At 40.3% G+C, this 20,471-nt stretch overlaps 1 protein-coding gene across 2 annotated transcripts in view; it reads left to right on the top strand.

Annotated features, from left to right (window-relative positions):
- Positions 1–20,471, top strand: part of UXS1 (UDP-glucuronate decarboxylase 1) — a 52,846-nt gene that overhangs the window by 15,810 nt on the left and 16,565 nt on the right. Inside the window, exons 5-9 of one of the 2 annotated variants that reach the window (XM_026034464.1) lie at positions 3,523–3,583; positions 7,724–7,904; positions 16,601–16,705; positions 17,827–17,886; positions 18,349–18,470. In XM_026034464.1, coding sequence (XP_025890249.1) covers positions 3,523–3,583; positions 7,724–7,904; positions 16,601–16,705; positions 17,827–17,886; positions 18,349–18,470 — 529 coding nt within the window. The remainder of the gene's footprint in view (positions 1–3,522; positions 3,584–7,723; positions 7,905–16,600; positions 16,706–17,826; positions 17,887–18,348; positions 18,471–20,471) is intronic. The other variant, XM_026034465.1, reaches the window with a different exon arrangement.

The raw sequence follows: 20,471 nt of genomic DNA, 5'->3' as shown, positions 1-20,471 counted from the left end.
AGATACAGATGTGTACGAAAATTTGTTTCAGTCACCAGAGGATGAAAAGAAATATGTTTTACTTTGTGTTCCCCATGCTTATGATCAATTACTGTGGTTAGCTCACACAGAATGATTAGATTGTGAATCTTGGTCTATGCACTTGCTTTGGGTGAGTACAAGAAACAGACTTGCTCTCTCAGGGTTGGCAGAGAAGGTGATACTCCTGAATTAAAGTACATGATATGACTGAGGAAAGCAGACAAGCTTTTTTTGGGTGAATAGCAAATCCTAGGTTAAACGCAAGTGTTAAATTTGAAGAGGTTCTCTGCCATGGTTCCTCAAACACTTTTAAGTTGRGGTAGTGGTTTGTTTTTTAAGGTAGACTGGGAGAGGAGGCTGGCCCATCTCTCACTGGCTGCTTGTGTCCAKCCTGCTATGTCCTTTCCTCATGTTTATGCCAGCACACCCAGTTGTGTAGCTGATATATAGGATGAAGCATTTCAGTCTCTTTTTTTCCACTTCCTTTCCACCTCAACCTGGCTGCCATGAAGCCGYATCAGTTCACGAGTCCCGGTTTTCACTTGGACAGATGTTTCTCATCACAAAGAAAGGGCTGGAATTAGGAGCAGGAATTGGCAGTTGTGACAATGACATGGCTACTTTTGCCAGTGATGCTGTTTCATAAATGATGCTCTTGATGTGCCAGGCACACAGCTAGGAGGGAATGCCATTTTACMAAGGGCTGAAACTTGKTTTGTCCAAGCAGTGCCCAGAAGCYTGTGTGGTTACACATGGCATGTGGTGGCTAATGTGCTGTTCCTCTCGAGGGGCCAGAACCACCCGGGCAGAATCACCCTGCTGGCAGCCAGCTCAGCACGCACAGTGCTTGCAGTTTGTTTGGCCAACTTATTGGAATTGTTGGAACTGTTGCCCTTCCACCAACCAACCCCACACATTTTTTTATTTTTTTTAAGAGTTAAGTTTTGATTTTCTTAAAACTAACTTGAAAAAATCATTGATMTGTCACATGCAGTTTATTTTAGGAAGAATATTGATATATTTGCTCATCTCTTCAGGCAAGCATGCACTTGGCAATTTATTGGCAACATGAAGCAAATTGCAGACTGAATCACTGTGGTGGTTGCATGTCAGTTATAATGGAGTAATTGTTGGGCAATGGCCTTAGGTTCAAATGAAATTATTGATGCCTTCTCTCTGTTCAGTTAACTTGCTTAATCTTTACTGATAGCCAAGTAATTCAARCTACTTTTGCCGCTTAGAGAACCAGTTTTATTTTTTTCTTCAAATGAGCATTAGACTGTTGGGTTGGAGCTGTTGAGTAAAACTCTTATTAGGAGACTCCTAAAAGCTCTTTACATTTTGAGTAGAGCGCTGTATTTTGAGCTGTTTCAAATGTCTGTAGCAAGCCCTTAATAGTGAGGGGAAAGAAATAACATATATTTTACTTGTGTATGATATGGAACGATAATTTCTCAAAAGAGAAATATTGCTTATGTTGTTGGAGTGTTCTTCTAAGCATTGTAGCTGTTACCTCTCCTGCTCTGATCATGTCTAAGCTGTTTTCAGGTACTGAATTTTGAATTTTATGTCTATGTAAAATGCCGTAAAAAAAAAAAATACTATTAGATGCCTGAAGGCTGTTCTTGGTGGTAAAATGTTATTCTTCTCTAATGGCAATGTGTTTTTTTTTTACCTTGTAATCAGATAAAATATGGAAGGAAGCCATGCCCGTGCTTGTGGGAGGCAGGAAAGACAAGAATTCCTTAAGCTAGTTTCCTAACAAAAGGTTATTTAACTGGAGCTAAAGTTGGAAGTTGGATGAAAGCAAGCATTAGGCTGGGATTAAATCATATCTTTGCCAGCAGCTGAGCATTCAGCTGGATCAGTTTTAGGTTCCTGCCCGCTGCCTCTAAGCTAGCCCTGGGGCAGGAATGGTTGGGAGTCCTTTTGGCAGCAGTTGGACTTCATGATGGATTAATGTGGCAATATACACACAGCCTTAAAAAGGGAGGAGATGGACTTTTATCTTGCATCTAGTCATTTGGCCCTTGACTCTGTTACCCCTCATAAACCCTGTACTTCAGTTTTCCTGTGTGGGGAGTGTTGGAAGACTCTTCTGCCATATTGCCCCTCTCCAGGAAGCTGGAAATGGCCCTCACTGAAGAGGCGACAGCGCCACAAGTGCAGGAGCATCTGTGCTCTGCTTGCGAAGAATTCCTTTTGAGCTAGTGAGGCAGGCTGGAAGCAGAGGAGAGCAGCAGAGGATTGCATGGAAAAACTTCCCCATGGAAGGAGTGCTGAGACATTGGAACAGGCTGCCCAGGGAGGTGGTGGAATCACTGTCCTGGCACTGTTCAGATGAGAAACATCCAGATGAGGCGCCTGGGGACGCRATTGAGCAGGCAGGGGGTGATGGGCTTACAGTTGAACTCGATGAGCTTGGAGGTCTTTTCCAACCGTAGTGATTCTGTGATTCAGTCCTCTTCGTGAGTAGATGAATACGTGGTCTCGATGTGAGCTCTTGGCTTATAGGCCTCCAATTGCTACAGCCATTTGCATGTGGACTAACTGGAGGACAAGAATAACCATAGCTAGAGTTCCCTCCAATGTCTTGTCAATATTTAGTTAAGGATCACAACAGATACTGATATATCAYGACTGAAATGCTATTTACCATAGAAAAACAGTGTCGTCATCCCTTTCTTTGGAGACRGTTTTCGTCAATACAGGAGACATGCCAATGGAGGGAGCAAAAGTGACAGGACTCCATGTGCATAAAAGCACTTAAGCTCCTGAGCATTAATTTTAAGCTTAAGAGAGCACCGAAGTTTCCTCTGTCACATTATTTTAGGATATTTTGTTCTGGATTAAACTCCCTTAAAGAGGAAGATGCAAAAAATAACCTGAAGGTAGCTCACAGACAATCAAAACAACAGCATTTTGTCTACTTCTGGGAAGCAGGTTAAGATAAGCTCTGATAGGGAATAAGCTCTCTGGTAAGAAGGCTGAGAAATCTTAAAGACAGTTTTTTTAAACTTCCTGGTTTTAAACTTTACTTTGATGAAACTTCAAGGAGATTTGTTTGAAASTGGTAGTATAAGTTAACTCAGTTTGTTTGCTTTTCCGGAGTTTTTAAGAAGGTTGTTTGCTCTTTAAAACTTTTTTTTTGCCAAAGATAAGTCCAGCTGTTGCTTATATATATATATTTTTTCCTCTTGTGATGCCATACCAAACACCATAGTTCTGCTCTCAAAAGACAGAAGAAAGCCCAGTTCTACAGGAAAATCTGCTAGGCAATTTTTTTAAAACAGTTTTTATTACTGGGTAGGAGCCTTCACAAAAGCCCAGGTTCTTTAGAAAAAGGAAGTAAACATATCCTTAAAAGACCTTTCAGAATCAGAGATTATCAAAATCAAAATGACATTTCGAAGGCAGATATATGAAGGAAAAAGCATTCTTAAGAAGAAGCAAGACTGAAGCTTAACACATTTTTTTTCTTTGTTTTGGCATATTCTGTAGTTTCACCCAGAAATATCCACCAGTGAAATTTTTATCAGAAAAGGATCGCAAAAGAATACTGGTAAGTTGGTATTTAATCAGGTCTTGTGCTTGGAAAATAAAAGAACTATGTGGAATGTGGTAGGGGATAGAGGATTAATTAAAGGCATGAACAAGAATAAAGCAATTTACCACGAACCTTGTATGGGGCTGCTCTGCCTCAGAAGTGCCCTTCTTTTATTCTGTGTTGATGTGCTGAAAATACAGCATTTAGGTAATAGACTTGGGCTCTGGATTGGAGGTGCTGATTAAGTTACTGCTGTCTGCTTGCAATATTTTAAAATTGTATTGCCAAAGGTCTCTGTGCTTCCAACTGGCTTCAGCTCGTTGAGACTTGGAAGGTTTTTAGGTACATCTTGAAAGTGCGAGGAGCTGGGATGATTGATGGGGACAAAATCTAATTATGAGGCTGGAAAAGTAGCTGCCCTGCAGCGCTGTTAGATGAGGCTGTGTGTCAGAGTGGGGGAGTGCTCCTGTGTCKGTATCTTCTGTGCTGGTGCTGGGAGATTGCCAAGCACCAGGGCATTTTAGGGTGGAAGAAGAGGGCATGTTAGGTCAGGAGGAGGACTGGTTCAGGACATGCTTAGGCTGAGCAGTGTTGCTGTATCAGCTTTTGAGTTGTATCTACACACATTTTTCAAGTTAGCTGAGTGTTCAGATTCCTCTTGTTCTGTCTTGGGGACAACATTGTCTGCAGGTTTTCAAGAGACAGAGGGAAGTGAAGTTGCTTGAGATGTGTATTCATGTATTTTCTATTTCTGCCTCTTCAGTAGAGAGCCAAGTCTAGGACAAATCCCTGCTAACGTACCTGTCGCTCTGACTTGTCTGGTGTTCTCTTTTGGCAGGACTCTTCAAAAGTTAGAAGAAAAACACTGAAAAGTTGCAAATAGTGTATGATATCCTTTTTGTATTTGCATGGGACAAGGATTGCAAATAAAAGCAAATTTGTCTTCATTGCTATACAAAAGTTCGTAAAATTAAGTACTATCATTTTACTTATTTAGCTTTGCATTGTTATTTTGTCCTTTTTAAGACAGTCTGAAAGAGATAAACTTGTAGACTGTTTGCTCCATTGTTGAGTTTGGCAGGTGTGATGAGGTTAAAAGCATAGACAGGCTTAACTGAGAATTCCATAGTGTGCGCATCGTACAGGCAGTGCAATAATACTTCCTTAGTGCCATTGATTTCTGTCTATAAATTAGAAAATATTGACAAGAAAAATACCAGTGCAAGGTGTTCATGGGTTGTGGAGCTTTTAATGCTAAAACCATTTGATGTAAAGATTTTTGGATATTTTGTTGATATAGCTAGGAGTTCATTGCTTTGACTCTGGTTGCAAGTAGTTGGAATAAGGATGTTTCTTGCTGGCCTAGGCATGAACGACTTCATACTTCCATACTTCAGAGAGATGAAATTACCAAAGAGAAAGTTGGCCAAAAGGATGAGTGAGTTATATTGTTCTTTCTTATCTCTCATGGTTGGTGACCAATTCAGTGTGAACTCAGTTGGCTCTTCACAAGCTACCTACTCAAGTGGGCAATTGCAGCTGCTGTATCATCACAGTCATCCTTATGTAGGAAAAGTGTTCTCTTGAGGAGTGGAAGGAGGAGYGTTTGGAGGGCTTCATGATGCTTGGGAGTATGTCAGGAACAAACATAGTAATCAGCAAAGCAAGTGAACTTTCTCAGATCATTTCCTTATTGTTGTTTAGTTTTGTGGAGGGGATTATTTTGTTTGTTTGTTTTTTGATCATATGTAATTTCCTGGATTCTGTTCTTCTTTCTGCTTTTCACTACATACCGTTTATTTATTTATTTATTTATAGTTATTTACAACCAGGAGATATTCACAGCACTGACCTGAGCAGACAGCAGTCCTAACTGTTTCCTTTGCTTATACCTCCTTGCCTGGTAAACATCTGCAATAGAGGAGCTATCTCTGCTAAGAGCAGAGATTCCGTGGCACTCCGATGCGCAAGAGCTCAAGTCTATTGAATCCCACCCCGCAGAGCGCCACTGCTCGCTTGCCTCAAGTGCGCTTTTTCATGCAAGCTCTTATGTCAATGTTATGGGTAATAGTTGTGACATAGGATCAGTCTGTTGTGTGTTTTCTCTGACTTGAATCCAGTAAACCAATGAAAGCATAAAATGAAAAAAAAAAAACGTAAGTTCCCTATGGGACACTAGATGTCTCCAATCTGACTACAGATAATCGAAACGAACAAGTCTGACAGATTAAAAAAAAAAGAAAAAAAGAAATACCTTGGGTAGAGGAAATTTGGAAATGCTTATGGCTTTCAGTAGTTGCTGAAGTTTTCACGCACTTTGGCTCCATTATGTAATTAAATGTTTTGTCTTAATGAGGTCCTTTAAAAGAACATGTGTTTAAGCTCCAGGTGGAGCTCTCCAGCTCTGATATGGAAATGACTTGTGTACAGTCTCTGATTTTGCTTTGCAGAAAGTTGTATTTAGAAATAGTGTGTTAACCTTGTCTTTATGTGTGGTTACGGGAAGGTTATATAGAAAGCTTTGGTGATAATCATCTCTCCTTTTCTAATGAAGCCTTGAGTAATGATTAAAAAAACAATTTACACAGTTTTTTCCTTTTCCAGGGGAAATTCATCTCCTTTTCCAAATAGCTGTTTGTCTAATAACATGGAATTGATATATTAATAAAGCAATTGGAATCTTTTTTTCCAGACTTTTTTATTTCTCTTTTAGTACTGCTTGGTTTGTATTTCATTTTTTGTTTATTTTTCAAAAAAAAAAAAAAAAAAAAAAAAGGAAGATTGGGGATCAATACATGGATCATGTCTTATTAGACCAAAGACTCATTGGGAATGTGCTATTTACCTTCTCTGGAATCCTTGGAATGGAAATAGAAGCAGGGAATTTTATTTGCCCTCGGGTGAAGCAATAGACTGTGGTTACCTCTTGGTAATTCCTGCCTAGGTCACCATGAAAACACCTTTGGGTTAAGAAAGCTGCAGCTCCCTTTCGAACTGGGATGAACCGCTGTCCATAACTTTTCCATGCGGATTATTTTTCCCTTTGGAAGTGGTTGTACCTGGCATAGGGCTGTCCTCTCTCAATTAATGCTTGTCCCTTGCGCCTTCTCAGCATCTCTTCTCCCCTCATGCCTGCTGCAGGACAGTAGGAGCCCTGAGACTATTGTTTCCCTTTAAAGAGAGCTTCCCCTAAGGGCTCTTTCTCTCCAGGTTTGTCAAGGAACCCAGTCTGGGCAGGATAGGCTTTGACTAGTGCAAAGTGAAATGGATTTCAGCCATTCACACCATTCCACACACAGCATTTTGTCATCGCAGCACATGATTCATTTGGTAGATTCCTTTTTGACAAATTCACCAAGTCTGTTTGTTTGTTTCTGACTGTGAAGGTGAAGAACAGACATAATAGCTGAATCACATTTTCAAAATGTGAATTTATTACATGCAATCATGTAATAGCGGATGCCATGCTGGGATTTCCAAGTTCCTTCTTTGAGAGTAGTTATCTATTACTTCATTGTGTTGGAACGAATGGTGTCAGAGGCTGAAATTTAGGGTGTAGGATTATGGATGCAGTAAAACAGGAGAGAGAGTTTTGTTTTTAGCAAATATTTCTTAAAAAGAGGTTTTCAAAGGCTCATTTTTGTTTGAGAATACCCTGTCTTCTCTGAAGAATGAACAAATTCGTGGTACTTGCTTAGGCAACTGAGAATGTTTTCCATTAAAACCATGTCTGGATTTGTTATCCTTGATATTACAGAGCTTATACCAAAATAACCTGCCATTTTGATGTCGTCTTTCTGAGAAATAGGAATGAAAGAGAATCCTTTTGGGGTCTTTTTCTGCTTTGCTGTGACATAAACAGGCACAGTCTGATTTGAAGGAAGAAGGAAAATAATTTATTTTTTCCAAGATCTTGTTGATGTGAATAAATCAGCTAAAGTTGTGGCCTGACGGTGATGAAACATGCCAAGCATCTTTCTTGAAATTTTCAGTTCCCCAAATATTGGGGAAGATCTTTAAACATGGAAATGGAGTTGTTTCCCCTGGGTAAGCAAAGATCTGAAAGCTACTGTTCTTCTGTCTTCATGTTTGTGGACTTTGTCTGGTGTTTCTTTAAAAAGAAAAAAAAAATTCATACCAACTGTCCTAACGCAGATAACTGGAGGAGCAGGGTTTGTGGGTTCTCATCTTACTGACAAACTAATGATGGATGGCCATGAGGTTACAGTTGTGGACAACTTCTTTACGGGCAGGAAAAGAAATGTGGAGCACTGGATTGGTCATGAGAACTTCGAACTGATAAATCATGATGTCGTTGAGCCCCTGTACATTGAAGGTGAGTAGCCTGTGCTTTGGGATCTGCACTTTYATGCTTTACCCTCTTAGTACGTTTGTAAAGAAATCCAGTTCATGCATAGACACGTGGATTGCTCCATCCAATAGGTTTTGTTTATTACTAGCCTGATTTTGGTGATCATCACAGGGTGAGAGGTTGAGGGCTGTTGTCCTGGAACGGCCTGTGGGCAAGGCTGGTAGGAGGAAGGAAATTTTACAAACTTTAAAATACAAGAGTGATTTTGTGGGAACACAGGGGCGATGATGGGTTGTCTGTCTGCCTCCGGTGTCGCACATCCCTATGTGCATCCTCCCTCACTCTGCGACCTAGGCATGTAATGGGCTGTGAATCTCAGTTCTCGAGGGCTTTTGCACTAACCTGCATCCATCGTGCAGCTGTGTGTGGTCAGCGGAGAGGAAAAGCAGCAGCCTGAGAGGGCAGCTCACTTTTCTTAGCTGCTGGTGATTTTTTTTTTTTTTTTTTCCTGTGGAAAACAATGCTCCTATTTTAGTTACAGGCTTTCTACAGCAGCCTGTAGAAGAGGAAGGCAACAGTACTGAATTGTCCCCGTTTCCAGAAAGAGAAAGAAAGTTAAACCATCCTGATTGGAAAAAGTTAGAAATAACTTGATGTCTAACCTGTTATAAGCCTCAGAATATTATGCTGAATTGCAAGACAGCAAACATATTTATATTTAAAAACATATTTATACTAGATATATATGTACAGACCTCTGAAATAAATCAGCAGGTACTGGATCAAAGAAAATGTTTTTTGGCATTGTGGTTTTGGCTCATTCCCTTAAAACTTTGTAGAAATGCACTTATATTTTTTAAAGGAACAATAAATCTCTTTTTTATTCTTGCTGTATTCTAATGGATTGAGTTTGACAGGAAAAACATCTCTGGCAATTTTATTTCTTGTAATTTATCTTGACAGTACCGTTGAAACAGGTCTACAGACATGTGCCCTCCTCTGTTCTCAGAGCATATTGGTTCAGTTACTCTCTCTTCACTGCTCCTGCTTCCACTGCTGGCATAACRGGACGAGGATCTGAGTAATTTGCTCTCTGTTCCCTGCGGATGCTGGTAGCTTATAGCTTGGCCAGTGCTGTCACCTCTCCTGATCTTTTCCCTGCACTGCTTGCTTTCCAACTGGCTGTATTTGGGGCCTCTTTAGAGAATTACCAGTTCAGCTGTTGCTGCTGTCCAGTACTGGGCAAGTGAGCGGCAGCCCCAAGATGCTTACGTGAGCTCTCTCCTGCTCTCTGGATCTAAGGCATTAAAGGCAGTTGCCATTTCATGCTGATCATAAATTACACTTTGAGATTCAGTGAGCAGTTCACAGAATTTCCTCTCATTCTTTGACACTGTAAATTAAAGATGGCATAGTAAAATACTAAAATAAAAATAACTTTGATATTCTGCTATGGAACTGTGATAAAAATTTGCTCGAGTTTTAAAAGCAGTGGTGAGTTTATAGTCCTACACAGGAAAGAGGATAGGAGGATAGACATCAAGGGGAGAAAAAAAAGATGAAAAATAAAGATAATTATCTTTAACAGATGCACAAATTAGTTCTGTTGTGTTCTTTTGTTTTCTCTTTTGGTATATGGCTCGTTTCATCTTAGTCACTGTTAGAACTGACTTTTCGAATCTTACTCGTAAATAGAACTTGGAATAAACTGGAGTTATGACAAAAGCAGCTTTGAGGAAACTGGTTTTATCTGAAGAATTCATTATTGTTTGCAATCATGTGTGAGCTAGCTCATATCAGAATGTTTAACATATTTCATAGAAAAATCAGGGGTTTGTTTAGTAAGAAATATCGTAATCTAGACAGAAGAGTGTATGCACAGTCTGTTGTGTTTCAGTCTCTGATTCATGGGATGAAGACGCAAACTGCACTTTTGCCTCTAGATCTCACTGGCAGGAGACAGTGGGAAATCACCTAAACACAGACCCTAAACACACCCATTTGGGTTCTTGATCCCRTGATATTTATGTGGTGCTGAGTGACTTGCCCTTCCTCCTGTAGGATTTCCTTTAGTTTAGCGTTGCGGGAAGGTGATAGCAGTAGAAAATTCAAAAGAACTCATAGCTTTCACTGAGGCTTTTTTTCAAGAAGAAAAAAGTCAGATTTCTTTATTTGAATTAAAATGGCTTTTAAGAGTTTTAGAAGGCGGCAACTAGTCAAAAACTGCACTGGTGCCACTCACAAAACAAATAGGTAGATATGCGTGCACTGGTGTCACTGTGATCACTCCGTGGTGATAGATTTGTATTAAAAACCACCAAATGAAATTTTACATTAAATGTATGTAGCAAAGAAGTACCTCATTAGTTTGCAGTGTCACTGAGGATTGGGGCTGTCTTTCTTTATACCAAATTTGTTGTTAGGACCCCATGACAGGGTTGCCCTGGGCCATGGGGAACTGTCCCATTCTCTTCCATTTTGTTCTATTTATTATGATTAGCAGTTCCACTCAGGAGCCAGGTGTGCATTTCCATGCTAAAATGCCATTTTACTGGCGTACAAAACTAAACTAACGCAAAAATAACTAAATAAATAAAAAATGAGGGGAGAAAAAAAGGCAAATTTCAAGGTGAAGCCGTAAGATGGCAGTCGTACCTCAAAGTGGGCCCTTAAAAGCAGTTACTGCTGGCTTAGGCTGGAGGGCTGTTTATCAGCTCCTATTAGATSCTTATACCTTCCTGTGCACAAGAGCTGCAGAGCAGAGTAACTGCCAGAAAACCCGTGACAAGTGTGTGCAGCCCCTGCCCTGCCGCTCCTGCCTTTTCTTCTTACTTCTTTGGCAACCTTTGGAAGCCTTACAGGGAACCTTTTGGGAACGGGCTTGAAGGAAGTATGAGCTGGCCACTGGGATAGACATAGCACAGGGAAAATACGATTCTGAATATGCACGGCTTTCTGTGATAAATGTTGTGACCGCAAAGAAACTGTTGARATGGGTGGTGTGAAATACTTGGACCTTGTAGTGCTTTTAGCAGGGTAAACTTTYGTCAAAGACCTGAAAGAACTCGGTTAACATAAGCACTGCATTAGGCCTTTTTGAGAGTGAGTAGTGTTAACAATAGTACAAGAATAGTTGAAGTGAGTTACCAGTCCCTAAATATTTGGAAAATATTTTCCTCCTACTAGGAATCAAGGAATAAAATGCAAAAATTACTTGCTGCAGCCCCATTGGCCTTGTAGAGCTGCGTGTTACAGACACTTAACGTTTGGAGTTGTTCGATTGTTTTTTTTACCATCTACTCCATGACTGAAAGAAAAACAGGCCTGGAGATGCCCCAGGAATTCCATCAACAGCAGCTTCCCTGAACTCATTCAGATGATCACAACTGCACAGGGTGTTCCGAGTGCTTCATCATTACATCGAGCGAATGATAAAGCTCAGAAAGGCTTCTCCCTTTAAAGAATGTTCAGTATAGTCATGAAGTATTAGGTTTTTGTCCAGAAGTTTCATTTAATTCTTTTTCCTTCCCCAAGTATATCACACTAGCCACTTTATTTTTGAACCACAGGAGCACAGTTGCAGAGTAGAAATTTTGTCGTTGGCCTCCAACACTTTTGCTATTTAATACCAAGCTTCCAGGAAAAGATCAGGATGACATCGCTAAAATTGCGGTCTGTGTCAGCTGAATGCAAATTGAGCTGCTTCTTTTTGCTGAGGATAATGAGCAATTCCATTCTGACATTCAAAGATACTCTTTAAAACACATGTGAATTACGTGATGTGACTGAAGTGAGAAGAACAGTGGTTGTATGTGGTAGGTTAGGAGGGAGGAGCTACTTTATCGCCTGATTTCTGCTGCGAGTTACAAGAATCGATATGAAGATCAGTTACATAGAGCTGGCCTCTTCTTTATTTCTTGCTTTCACCAATCTGGTTTCTGGCAAGGTAGCTCTTAAGCTCTATTTTCACTAGCTCTTGTGAGTGCARAGATGGTTTGGGCTCTGTGTTGCTSTCTTGCACCTTTTACTGAAGAGGTTCCCAGATGATGCACTAGGAGTCGATTTTGCAGGCTGCAAAGCGTTGAAGATGAGCACGTGGCATACTGAGGAGTAAGGAGATTGGCATGAGAGCTTTCAGAATGCATAAAGCTGTTATTTTAAAAATGTGTGAGCTTGTTAATAACATGATTTACAAAACTGCAATAGGACATGGGTTTGACTGGGGCTAGCTTTTTATTTTTAAGGGCTCTCCTGGTTTGGTGGATCTGAGTGAACTCTTTAAATACAGCTTTTAACTTGTTATGTCACTGCACTCAGTATGTTGCATTTTGGGCAACTATTCTAGTAGAATTTTGAGACCTTAATCTCCATTTAACTGATCTGGAGTTTCATGAGCTATTTTTATAAAAAAAAAAAAAAAAAAGATTATTGTTGCTTTTGAGTACCTTCATCTCTGATCTTCATCCCCCTATGATGAAAGGGCATGAAGGGGGGATTAATCCCCGCTTCATCCCCCCCTATCCCCACTCTCTATGTCAAATATTTACTTCTTGCAACTTGATGCCTTGTAATTTGTGCACGCAGGGTACGGCCGTGGCAAGGGAGAAGGCAGCATKTGCCACATGAGGCTTTTTATCCAGAGCCAGGAACAGTGGTGCCCAGATCTGTGCTGCAGCTCCCTAAATCCTCCACAAAAAAACAAACAAACAAACAAAAAAAGTATGACAAACCTTAAGAAAGCTGCAATATGCTTTAAGTTATAGTAGAGTATAATGGAATAGATATGGAATGGTTTGGGGGTTTCATAGAGCAGTGTTTAGTAGCCATATTACTGGTTTTGACTTCTGGCAGGCTGTTCTTCCATAGGAAGGGGCTGTTTTTTGGGGGCCTGAAGAGAAAGGTGACATTCCGGGAGGCAGTGTTGAACTCGGCCATGAAAAAAGCTGGGGGTTTTTTTCCCCCCTTAGTTTTTAATCTTCAGGCAGATGCAGAATGTTTTGTGGTCAGTACAAAGACAACAGTGTTGAGGAGGGCGAATGACAGCCCTGCCACAGCTAGTACTTAATACTCTGCAGCAAAAATACAATGTTGGCACAGATTTAATATCCTGGGCTAAGATAAGAGCACCATAGGATCATTTTCTGCTTTATACAACAAATAACACGGCTCTGACCAGCTCTGTGAGGTTGGCTTTTAGCGTTCAAAAATAATGCTGTAAAAGCTGATTAGAATTTATATTTCAAGTTATTTATTTCCATAAATAAATGTGCAGCAGAAATGGCTGGCTTCCCTGTGCCAGCTTCTCTGTCTGACCAGCAGCGTGGCTGCTGCAGCTGTTTTTTACAGGAAAAAAAAACCCCTGTGACCTGTGTGATCTGTAACAAGTTGCTGGTATGCCCCTGGTCAAAGCTCTTCTGCTTAACACTTGCTGGCTAGTGATGGATACAGGTGCTCATTGCACTTAGTGACCTCTGTACTCAGTTGTGGTCTGGTAGCACATGTTGAAATTGGAATTGGAAGATGAAGGTCATTCCCTAGCTTTGCCACTGAGTCACAAAACGGTCTAGGCAAGGGAGAAAGGTCCTGGAGCCGTCTGGCTCCCTGCAGGTTTAATCCGGAAGATGGCCCTGTGCCCCCTGGCAAATGCCCCATTTTCATCCCATCTGCCAGCTCTGCCTTTGAGGAACCTTTTCCATAGGGAAGAGGTCTGGCATTGCCATTGAGGGCAAGGGAGGAGGAAGCACRTTGAGGCAAGTGTAGAGATGTCCATGTTGAGGGCGAATGAAGTCCCCTGCTTTTGTTTTTCCTCCCAGCTTCCACACTCCCAAGCAATTGAGAGCTGGGAAACTAAGCGAGAAGAAGGACCAGAGGAGGAAGGAGCTGCTTCCGCTTTTGTGCGGTGTGTTAACACTCACCTCTGCATTTGAAAATTCTGAGGAATCTTTGGAGGTTCTTCTAGGGGGGTTACACTTGTTTCTATTTTGTAATTATACGTCTGTGTGGATAATTACAGGCTCAACTGTAATGTCAAGAGACAGGAAAGGGAGCTTTGGGGCCCGTTCCTCATTATATAAGTGGTTCCTGTAGAAGCTGCCGTGTCAGAACATCACAGGAGGCCACGAGCAAGGGATGAGGGAAGCAGGAAAGGGGCAGATTCGGTTCAGGCAGTAAGTTACTTAATGGACGTAAATGAAGTGGGTCCATTGAAGTGACTCTTTCTCGCTGCAGAAACCCCACCAAAGCCTACGGAAAAGCAGGGATAGAAAGGGCTGTCAGAGAGCACCTGGAGAGGGACAGCGAGAGTCCACGGTCAGCGTTTGTGGCCGCAGGTGGCTTGAGGTGTCGATGGCTGGTTCATTTCTGAGCCCCCATGTTTGAAGCAGCGTGTGCCGCCCAGCAGCAGCAGCAGCAACACTCTCCCCAAGCACATCTCTCCTTTCCAGCTACCTATTTTGTTTGGTAACATAACAGCTCTGTGCTGTGGTGAAGAAATGCTTTCATGCAGACACATATTGTGAAATTTTAATACATTTCGTTTATATTTTTGCTTCATTTATAGACTGCTTATGTGGCAGGCTGCTAACACAGCGGGGTGTTTTAGGAGTATGGGTAGTGCTTTGAATCAAGGCTCAAGTGGGAGCTTATTTCCTGCAGCACTCGCAGTCTCAGACCATCTCTGGGTATCGCTCTGGTTAGTCAAGTTAATATGGGTTGCACACTGTGAAAAACACTTTGATATTGCAGTGGATTTGGGATTTCTGAGTGGAAGTACATGGTTTATGTTGATGTGATGGCAAACAGCAGAATAGTCTGCTCCATGAAATTGCATTTCTGTGCATTTCTTATGTGAAAACAAGTTCTCAGCAGTATGAAACATCTGCAGAAATATCATCCCTCTAGTAGCTCTCTGGGCTGATCTGAAATTTCTGAGATGAAGATTAAACACTGAAGACCAAAGAAATCATGGCAAGGTGTCAGAACTGGGTTTGTTTTGTGGCACTTGTTTGACAATACAAATGTCATGACTCTAGCAAGATAGTAAGGCTTAAGTGTGATGGAGTCACACAGATCATGTCAAACTTGACTGTTTTGCTTGATGAAATTTGTCTTGAAAAATTTTATCATAAAAACATTATTTTGCAGGCTTTATTGTGTTAGGGCAGTTTTTCCTTTGGGGTGAAGTTTAAGTGTTCTGTTTAACTTCAGTGTGTCTCTTAAAGTTGAACTATTTCAGGCACACAAGCTGTAAGAGTACCCACTGAATTTAAAAATACCGTGTAATCCAGAAAAATGTGAATACCTGTGCAAACACTTCAAAGATGTGGAGGAAAGTTAGATTAAATACCACACTTTACCCACTCTGCCATTTTTGTTGTTGTTACAGAACATGTTTATCTTAGAATATGATTTTTTTTTAGTAAGTAAGATACACTTGTGTTTTGGAAGCTTTTATCTACTATAAAGTTTTTGATTGCTTAAAGGGTTGTTGTGAGGTAGTAAATACATCCCACATGGATAAAACAAGCCACTTTGTGCACTGTTATACTAATAGTTTTGTTTGTAGCTATTAGAATTAAGGATGCATGCTTGCCTTGTCAAATGAAACTGGGAAATTAAAGGAATAGAGGGAATCTTTAACAACAGYAAATATATATATTATATATATAAACTTTTAAATAAACACTCTTAACTTTTACRTATTTTCTCAGCTGGTTGAGAGCAGCTTGTAACTTAATACTTGATTATTTTTCCTATTAGTGGTATCTTATATTTAACCTGTGCTGTTTAAACAAATGTAATTAAAAGAGGGGAAAAAAGGAAAATTTGGGGAAGTTTCAATCTTTTTATTTGAAAGTTGAGGATGCTCCTATCTTATTTCTGGCTGAATAATTTYTGGCTTCTGGAGATGACAGATACTGTGAAAGTTAAACCCAATAGAGGGGCTGCTCATAAGCAATTTGTTGTCCAGGAATGGGATTATATCATGTATTGATGTCATTTACTGTTACTTTTTATATATAAAACAACTGGGGAAAATGCTTGAAAATAGTTTTGAGTGTATCACCAGCTCAGCAGCATCCTGTTCTACGCTAAGAAAGCGTTTTCCCTTGCCTTCTGCAACATTGTCTTCTAGATAGCAGCTAGCTTGGCCTTTTTCGAGTTCCTTAGGATCTGAGCACCAGCTCTCCTTTAAAAAGCAAACTTTCCATTTGCAGCCCAAGAAAGGAATGATTTTTTTCCTTTTTTTCCATCCTTTTGCCTTGATTCTAATTCTTGCATAATGTTTTGATGACTTCTTTTGGATTAAACTTTGAGAAAAATACTCTGAAGCTGGTTGTCATTTAAGAAACATGAGGGGAATAAAACATTGCATGTCCTCTTGCAGCTTCTAGCATTGGCTCCGAGGTATCTGTAAGTAAAATTTTTATGAGTGGAAAAATCTAAGCACTCCAAATCTGTGTATCTGTCTCAACAATCTTGTTATTCATTAAACTTTAGCTTYGATTCTACTGAAAATTAAGGCTTGCTGTAGGTTACGGTAGATTTGTATACATGTCATCTGCAGGTGGGAGTACAGTTAGTGCTGAGCTCCAGTTTTAGGACAGGCAAAACAAATGCTTGTTTTACTCCCTAAGGCTGTCTCATTTAATGTGCTACACAGGAAAATAATGGTGCTTTTTTCTTTTTCTTTTTTTTTCCCTTCCCATACTGCTCTCTAGTGGACCAAATCTATCATCTAGCATCTCCTGCTTCTCCTCCAAATTACATGTATAATCCTATAAAAACATTAAAAACCAACACTATTGGGACGTTAAACATGCTCGGTGAGTCAAAATCTTTTATTCTTCTCTGTTTAATGTCGTTAGACCTAAACACCTGCACAGAGTTGGGCAGGAAGGGCTGCTGAGTCGTTTGTGTGTATTCAGATAAACAGAGATAGCAGATTCTTTAAGAAGGATGAGTTGTTGGTTCCCCCCTTCTCCCCCTTTTGAAGACTTTTTTTTTTTCTTTTAGCATACCTGCAGGTGAACTCGGACAGCATACCAGCTCAGGTGCTAAGGCATAAAAACTTCCATACCTGTTACTTGGCTATGGAAAAAACCTGTGCAGTAATTACAGAAATCATAGGAACAAGTAGAARCATGGGATTTTCTTACAGTGACATTGTGCCACTGACTGTAATTCCTACTGTGCTGGCTTTGGCCAGCAGATACTCCTAGCAGATAATTACAAGGCAAAATTCTCAGCTTTAGCTACCACATGGGTCCTACCCGTACTGAGTTTCTCATATGAGAGATGCTGTTGGGTACAGTTCAGACAAGCAAAGGATTTAGAAGCTCCTTTGCCATCAGATAGTCRCATGGCCCAGAATAGAGTTTTATTTGCTTGGCTATGTCAACTTTAAGGTTACAAAGCTCTGGAATAGAGCACAGAGTAATYCCAAATGCTGGGTGGATTAACAGGACTGTTTAAATGGACAGTAGTTATAAATCAGGAAAGATGTTGTCTTGTAATGTAATAGGTTCTTGGGGGGGGGGGTTGTTTTGTTTTAATCATTGTTCGGATTTTGGTAATCATACCGCAGTGTGTTGTTGCAAGGTGCTGATTCCCTAACTGATATGGTTTACGTTTGTTTGACCTTTATTTAGAAYGTAATGTATTGAGTTCTGGATATTGGATATCCAGATTGGATATTCAGTGCAACTGCTAGTCCCAGAAGGAAACACCTCACACATGGTGGGTGCTATTCCACAGCTTCTCCAGGCCCTAGACTGARATTGTGAGCAGCAAGTGGGATATGCAGCTCGATATCCCTGCTGGGGGAGAATGTTCCTTTCCAAAGCATGTTTAAACATGATTAGAGTAAAGCAGCAGACACAAACAAATGATTCTTTCACTTGCCTAAATTATGTAATTTTTTTCCCTCTTATTCCCTAAAATCTAGGGTTAGCCAAACGTGTGGGGGCACGGCTGCTGCTGGCCTCCACGTCGGAGGTCTATGGAGGTAAGAAGGCCGAAAGCCTTGTTGGAGCTCTTGAGGTATCACTAACCAACGGGTATTTACAAACCTGCCCATGGACGTTGGTGTCCAGATGATGTATTTTGCCTTTGATTTCTTCATCAGGTTTGCTGCTCACAGCTTAAAACGTGTTGCATTAGTACTTGTTTTGCTAAGTCTTTTGTCAAAGGGGTGGAAACAGGCTCTGTTGTCTGTAACATTCCTACGTCTTGGTTTATGATGTTTTCATAAAGGCTTGGGGTGGGAGAGGCGGATTTTGAATGTTGAGCTCTGATTAGAATCTAGAATGAAGTATTATGATTACAGTAAATGCTGTTCTACTGAGTGATGTTGAAAGTGATTACTTTTTAAATACATAACATTACGTAACATTAGTGACCTGCCAAAAGATTCATTACATATGGACAATTTTTCTGTTGACAAAAGATATTTTATTTTTCTCCACAGATCCTGAAGTTCATCCTCAGAATGAGGATTACTGGGGCCATGTGAATCCAATAGGCCCCCGAGCCTGCTATGATGAAGGAAAGCGGGTTGCAGAGACCATGTGCTATGCATACATGAAACAGGTATTAAAMTGGTATCAGGTAGAGTGGGTTTTCAGTACTTGTGAGGGCCAAGTATACAGCAAACAGGGATGTTGCTTATGTTTTGGAATGGAATGTGGGAAGGGAACACCTTGAATAGGAGTGTGTTCTGTAGTTGCAAAATCATTTTTAATGCAGAGATTTTATTGCTCCCATCTGTTGTGGTATTTCAGTTGAGTAGCATTCTCCTGGAAAATGTGCTTTCGTCCTCTCATTAGCCTTGTTATGTCTTCCAGCGTCGTAAATAGTTTTTTAGACTGATTAAACTGAAGTGACCTTCCCAATTTGGGAGCTGGATAAGAGTTGCTTAAAGTTAGTCTTGTGCTCAAGTGTTTTGCTGAATTGGGCCGTTACTGATAAAAGTGGAATGTTTAATGAGTGTACTTGAAATCCAAATATACGGGTAAAAATGAAATTCTTTAATGAGTACTCCTATAAGAGCATACTACATCACTTCAGAATGTATTCAGATTATTTAAGTGTAAATATAGCCCTTAGTGAAAGATAGGAATACTCAGTTATAGCATTTTTTTCAGACAAATACATGAACATGAGGCTCAATGCTTTTGAAAATACATTTGTGAAATCATACATGCCGTCTTCCTTGCGTTTAATCATCAGCAAGAAGAAGCTTATCATTAATTAACCCAGCATTTTTTACCTGCATTTGAATCTTTTCTTATTTAATCGCTGCTCAGCAAGTCCCTGGGAGACTAATCTACTGGAAAATGTGGCACGTGAGAAAGAAAATCGTATCGCTCTTTCTCTGGTTTCCCCTTCGCATATTAAAGCTGCAAACACCATTGTATGTAGTATATTCTGCAGAATTGAAAATCTTTAAATGATACGTTATTAAATGCTTTTTAAAACTTTGAAAACAAAGTTAAATATAAAGAGTAAGAATTTGAGGAGAGGTTTTTTTGCACAGAGGGTGTAATAATTTTAACGCAGATAGACGTGAAAAATCTCATTGCTTCTGTCTTCTTTGCTCTACTTCAAATCTTTTTTAAATCTTTTTTAAATCTTTTAACTTATAATAGGGTGATACCACTGAACAGTAGTTTAGTGCAGTGTCATAACATTCCTTTTAGGTTTGGGAATTTGTTCACCATTAATATTACAGTTTTTATAAGAAATCTTTGTGCTGTAGAGTGTTGAGCGTTCTGCCAGTCTGCGGTGCACATTGCACTGCTCTTTCAGCAGCAAAGATGATAGATCATTCTGGAAATCATGGGCTGCATTTTAAGGCCCTAAGAGGAATCATAATATTATCCCAATAGTTTTATGCAGGATTTACGATGAAGAGTAAAGGCCTGTGAAGAGGASCAGTGGTGCACACTTGCATTTACTAAAAACTCACGGTGTAAATGAATGCTGTCTAAGGGAAGCCCCGTGGGATCCTACCTGTACTTCACTGCAGCTTAGTGAAGCCTGGCCACGCTTCTCCTGTTTTCTTTGGTATTCTGAAACAGTGCACAGTGTTTCCCAAGTCTTGATTTGTACTGTTTTCAGGTGAGGAAACTTTGGCTTTTGCTCATGTTGCTAGTGTATCTGACCTGCTCTGAAAATGGGCACTGTGCTTCCAAGGACACTTTCCRATAGGAGTGACCTAGCCTAGAAAAACAGGATGTGCAGGACTTCAGACTGAAACATTCTCAGAATCTTCTAAGCTTTAGTAAAAAGAAGAAGCAAGGAAACTTGTTTTTGTTTTGTTTTGTTAATTCTTCCAAAGTTTTCCATCATCATTTGCTTGCTTGCTTACATGCACCCACACTTCTAAATGGGCTGTTCTGAGTCAGAAGCTGATTCCGTATGCTCTGTGGTTGCARTTTCTCCATGGACTCACCTGACCAAGACCTTTTCAGTGCACTCCCTTCTGTTGGCAAGGTTGGTTTTTCGCTGCTTTGACTCTATGAATTAAACATTTCTTGACTTTGCTGTCTTGTTTGCAAGGGCCTTCCTTTGACAAGCGCAGCAGGCTGC

The sequence above is a fragment of the Nothoprocta perdicaria genome, unplaced genomic scaffold, assembly GCF_003342845.1.
Source record: "Nothoprocta perdicaria isolate Ctin4 unplaced genomic scaffold, notPer1 scaffold_144, whole genome shotgun sequence".
NCBI classification, from domain to species: Eukaryota; Metazoa; Chordata; class Aves; order Tinamiformes; family Tinamidae; genus Nothoprocta; species Nothoprocta perdicaria.
This window is presented reverse-complemented; position numbering and strand designations above follow the sequence as displayed.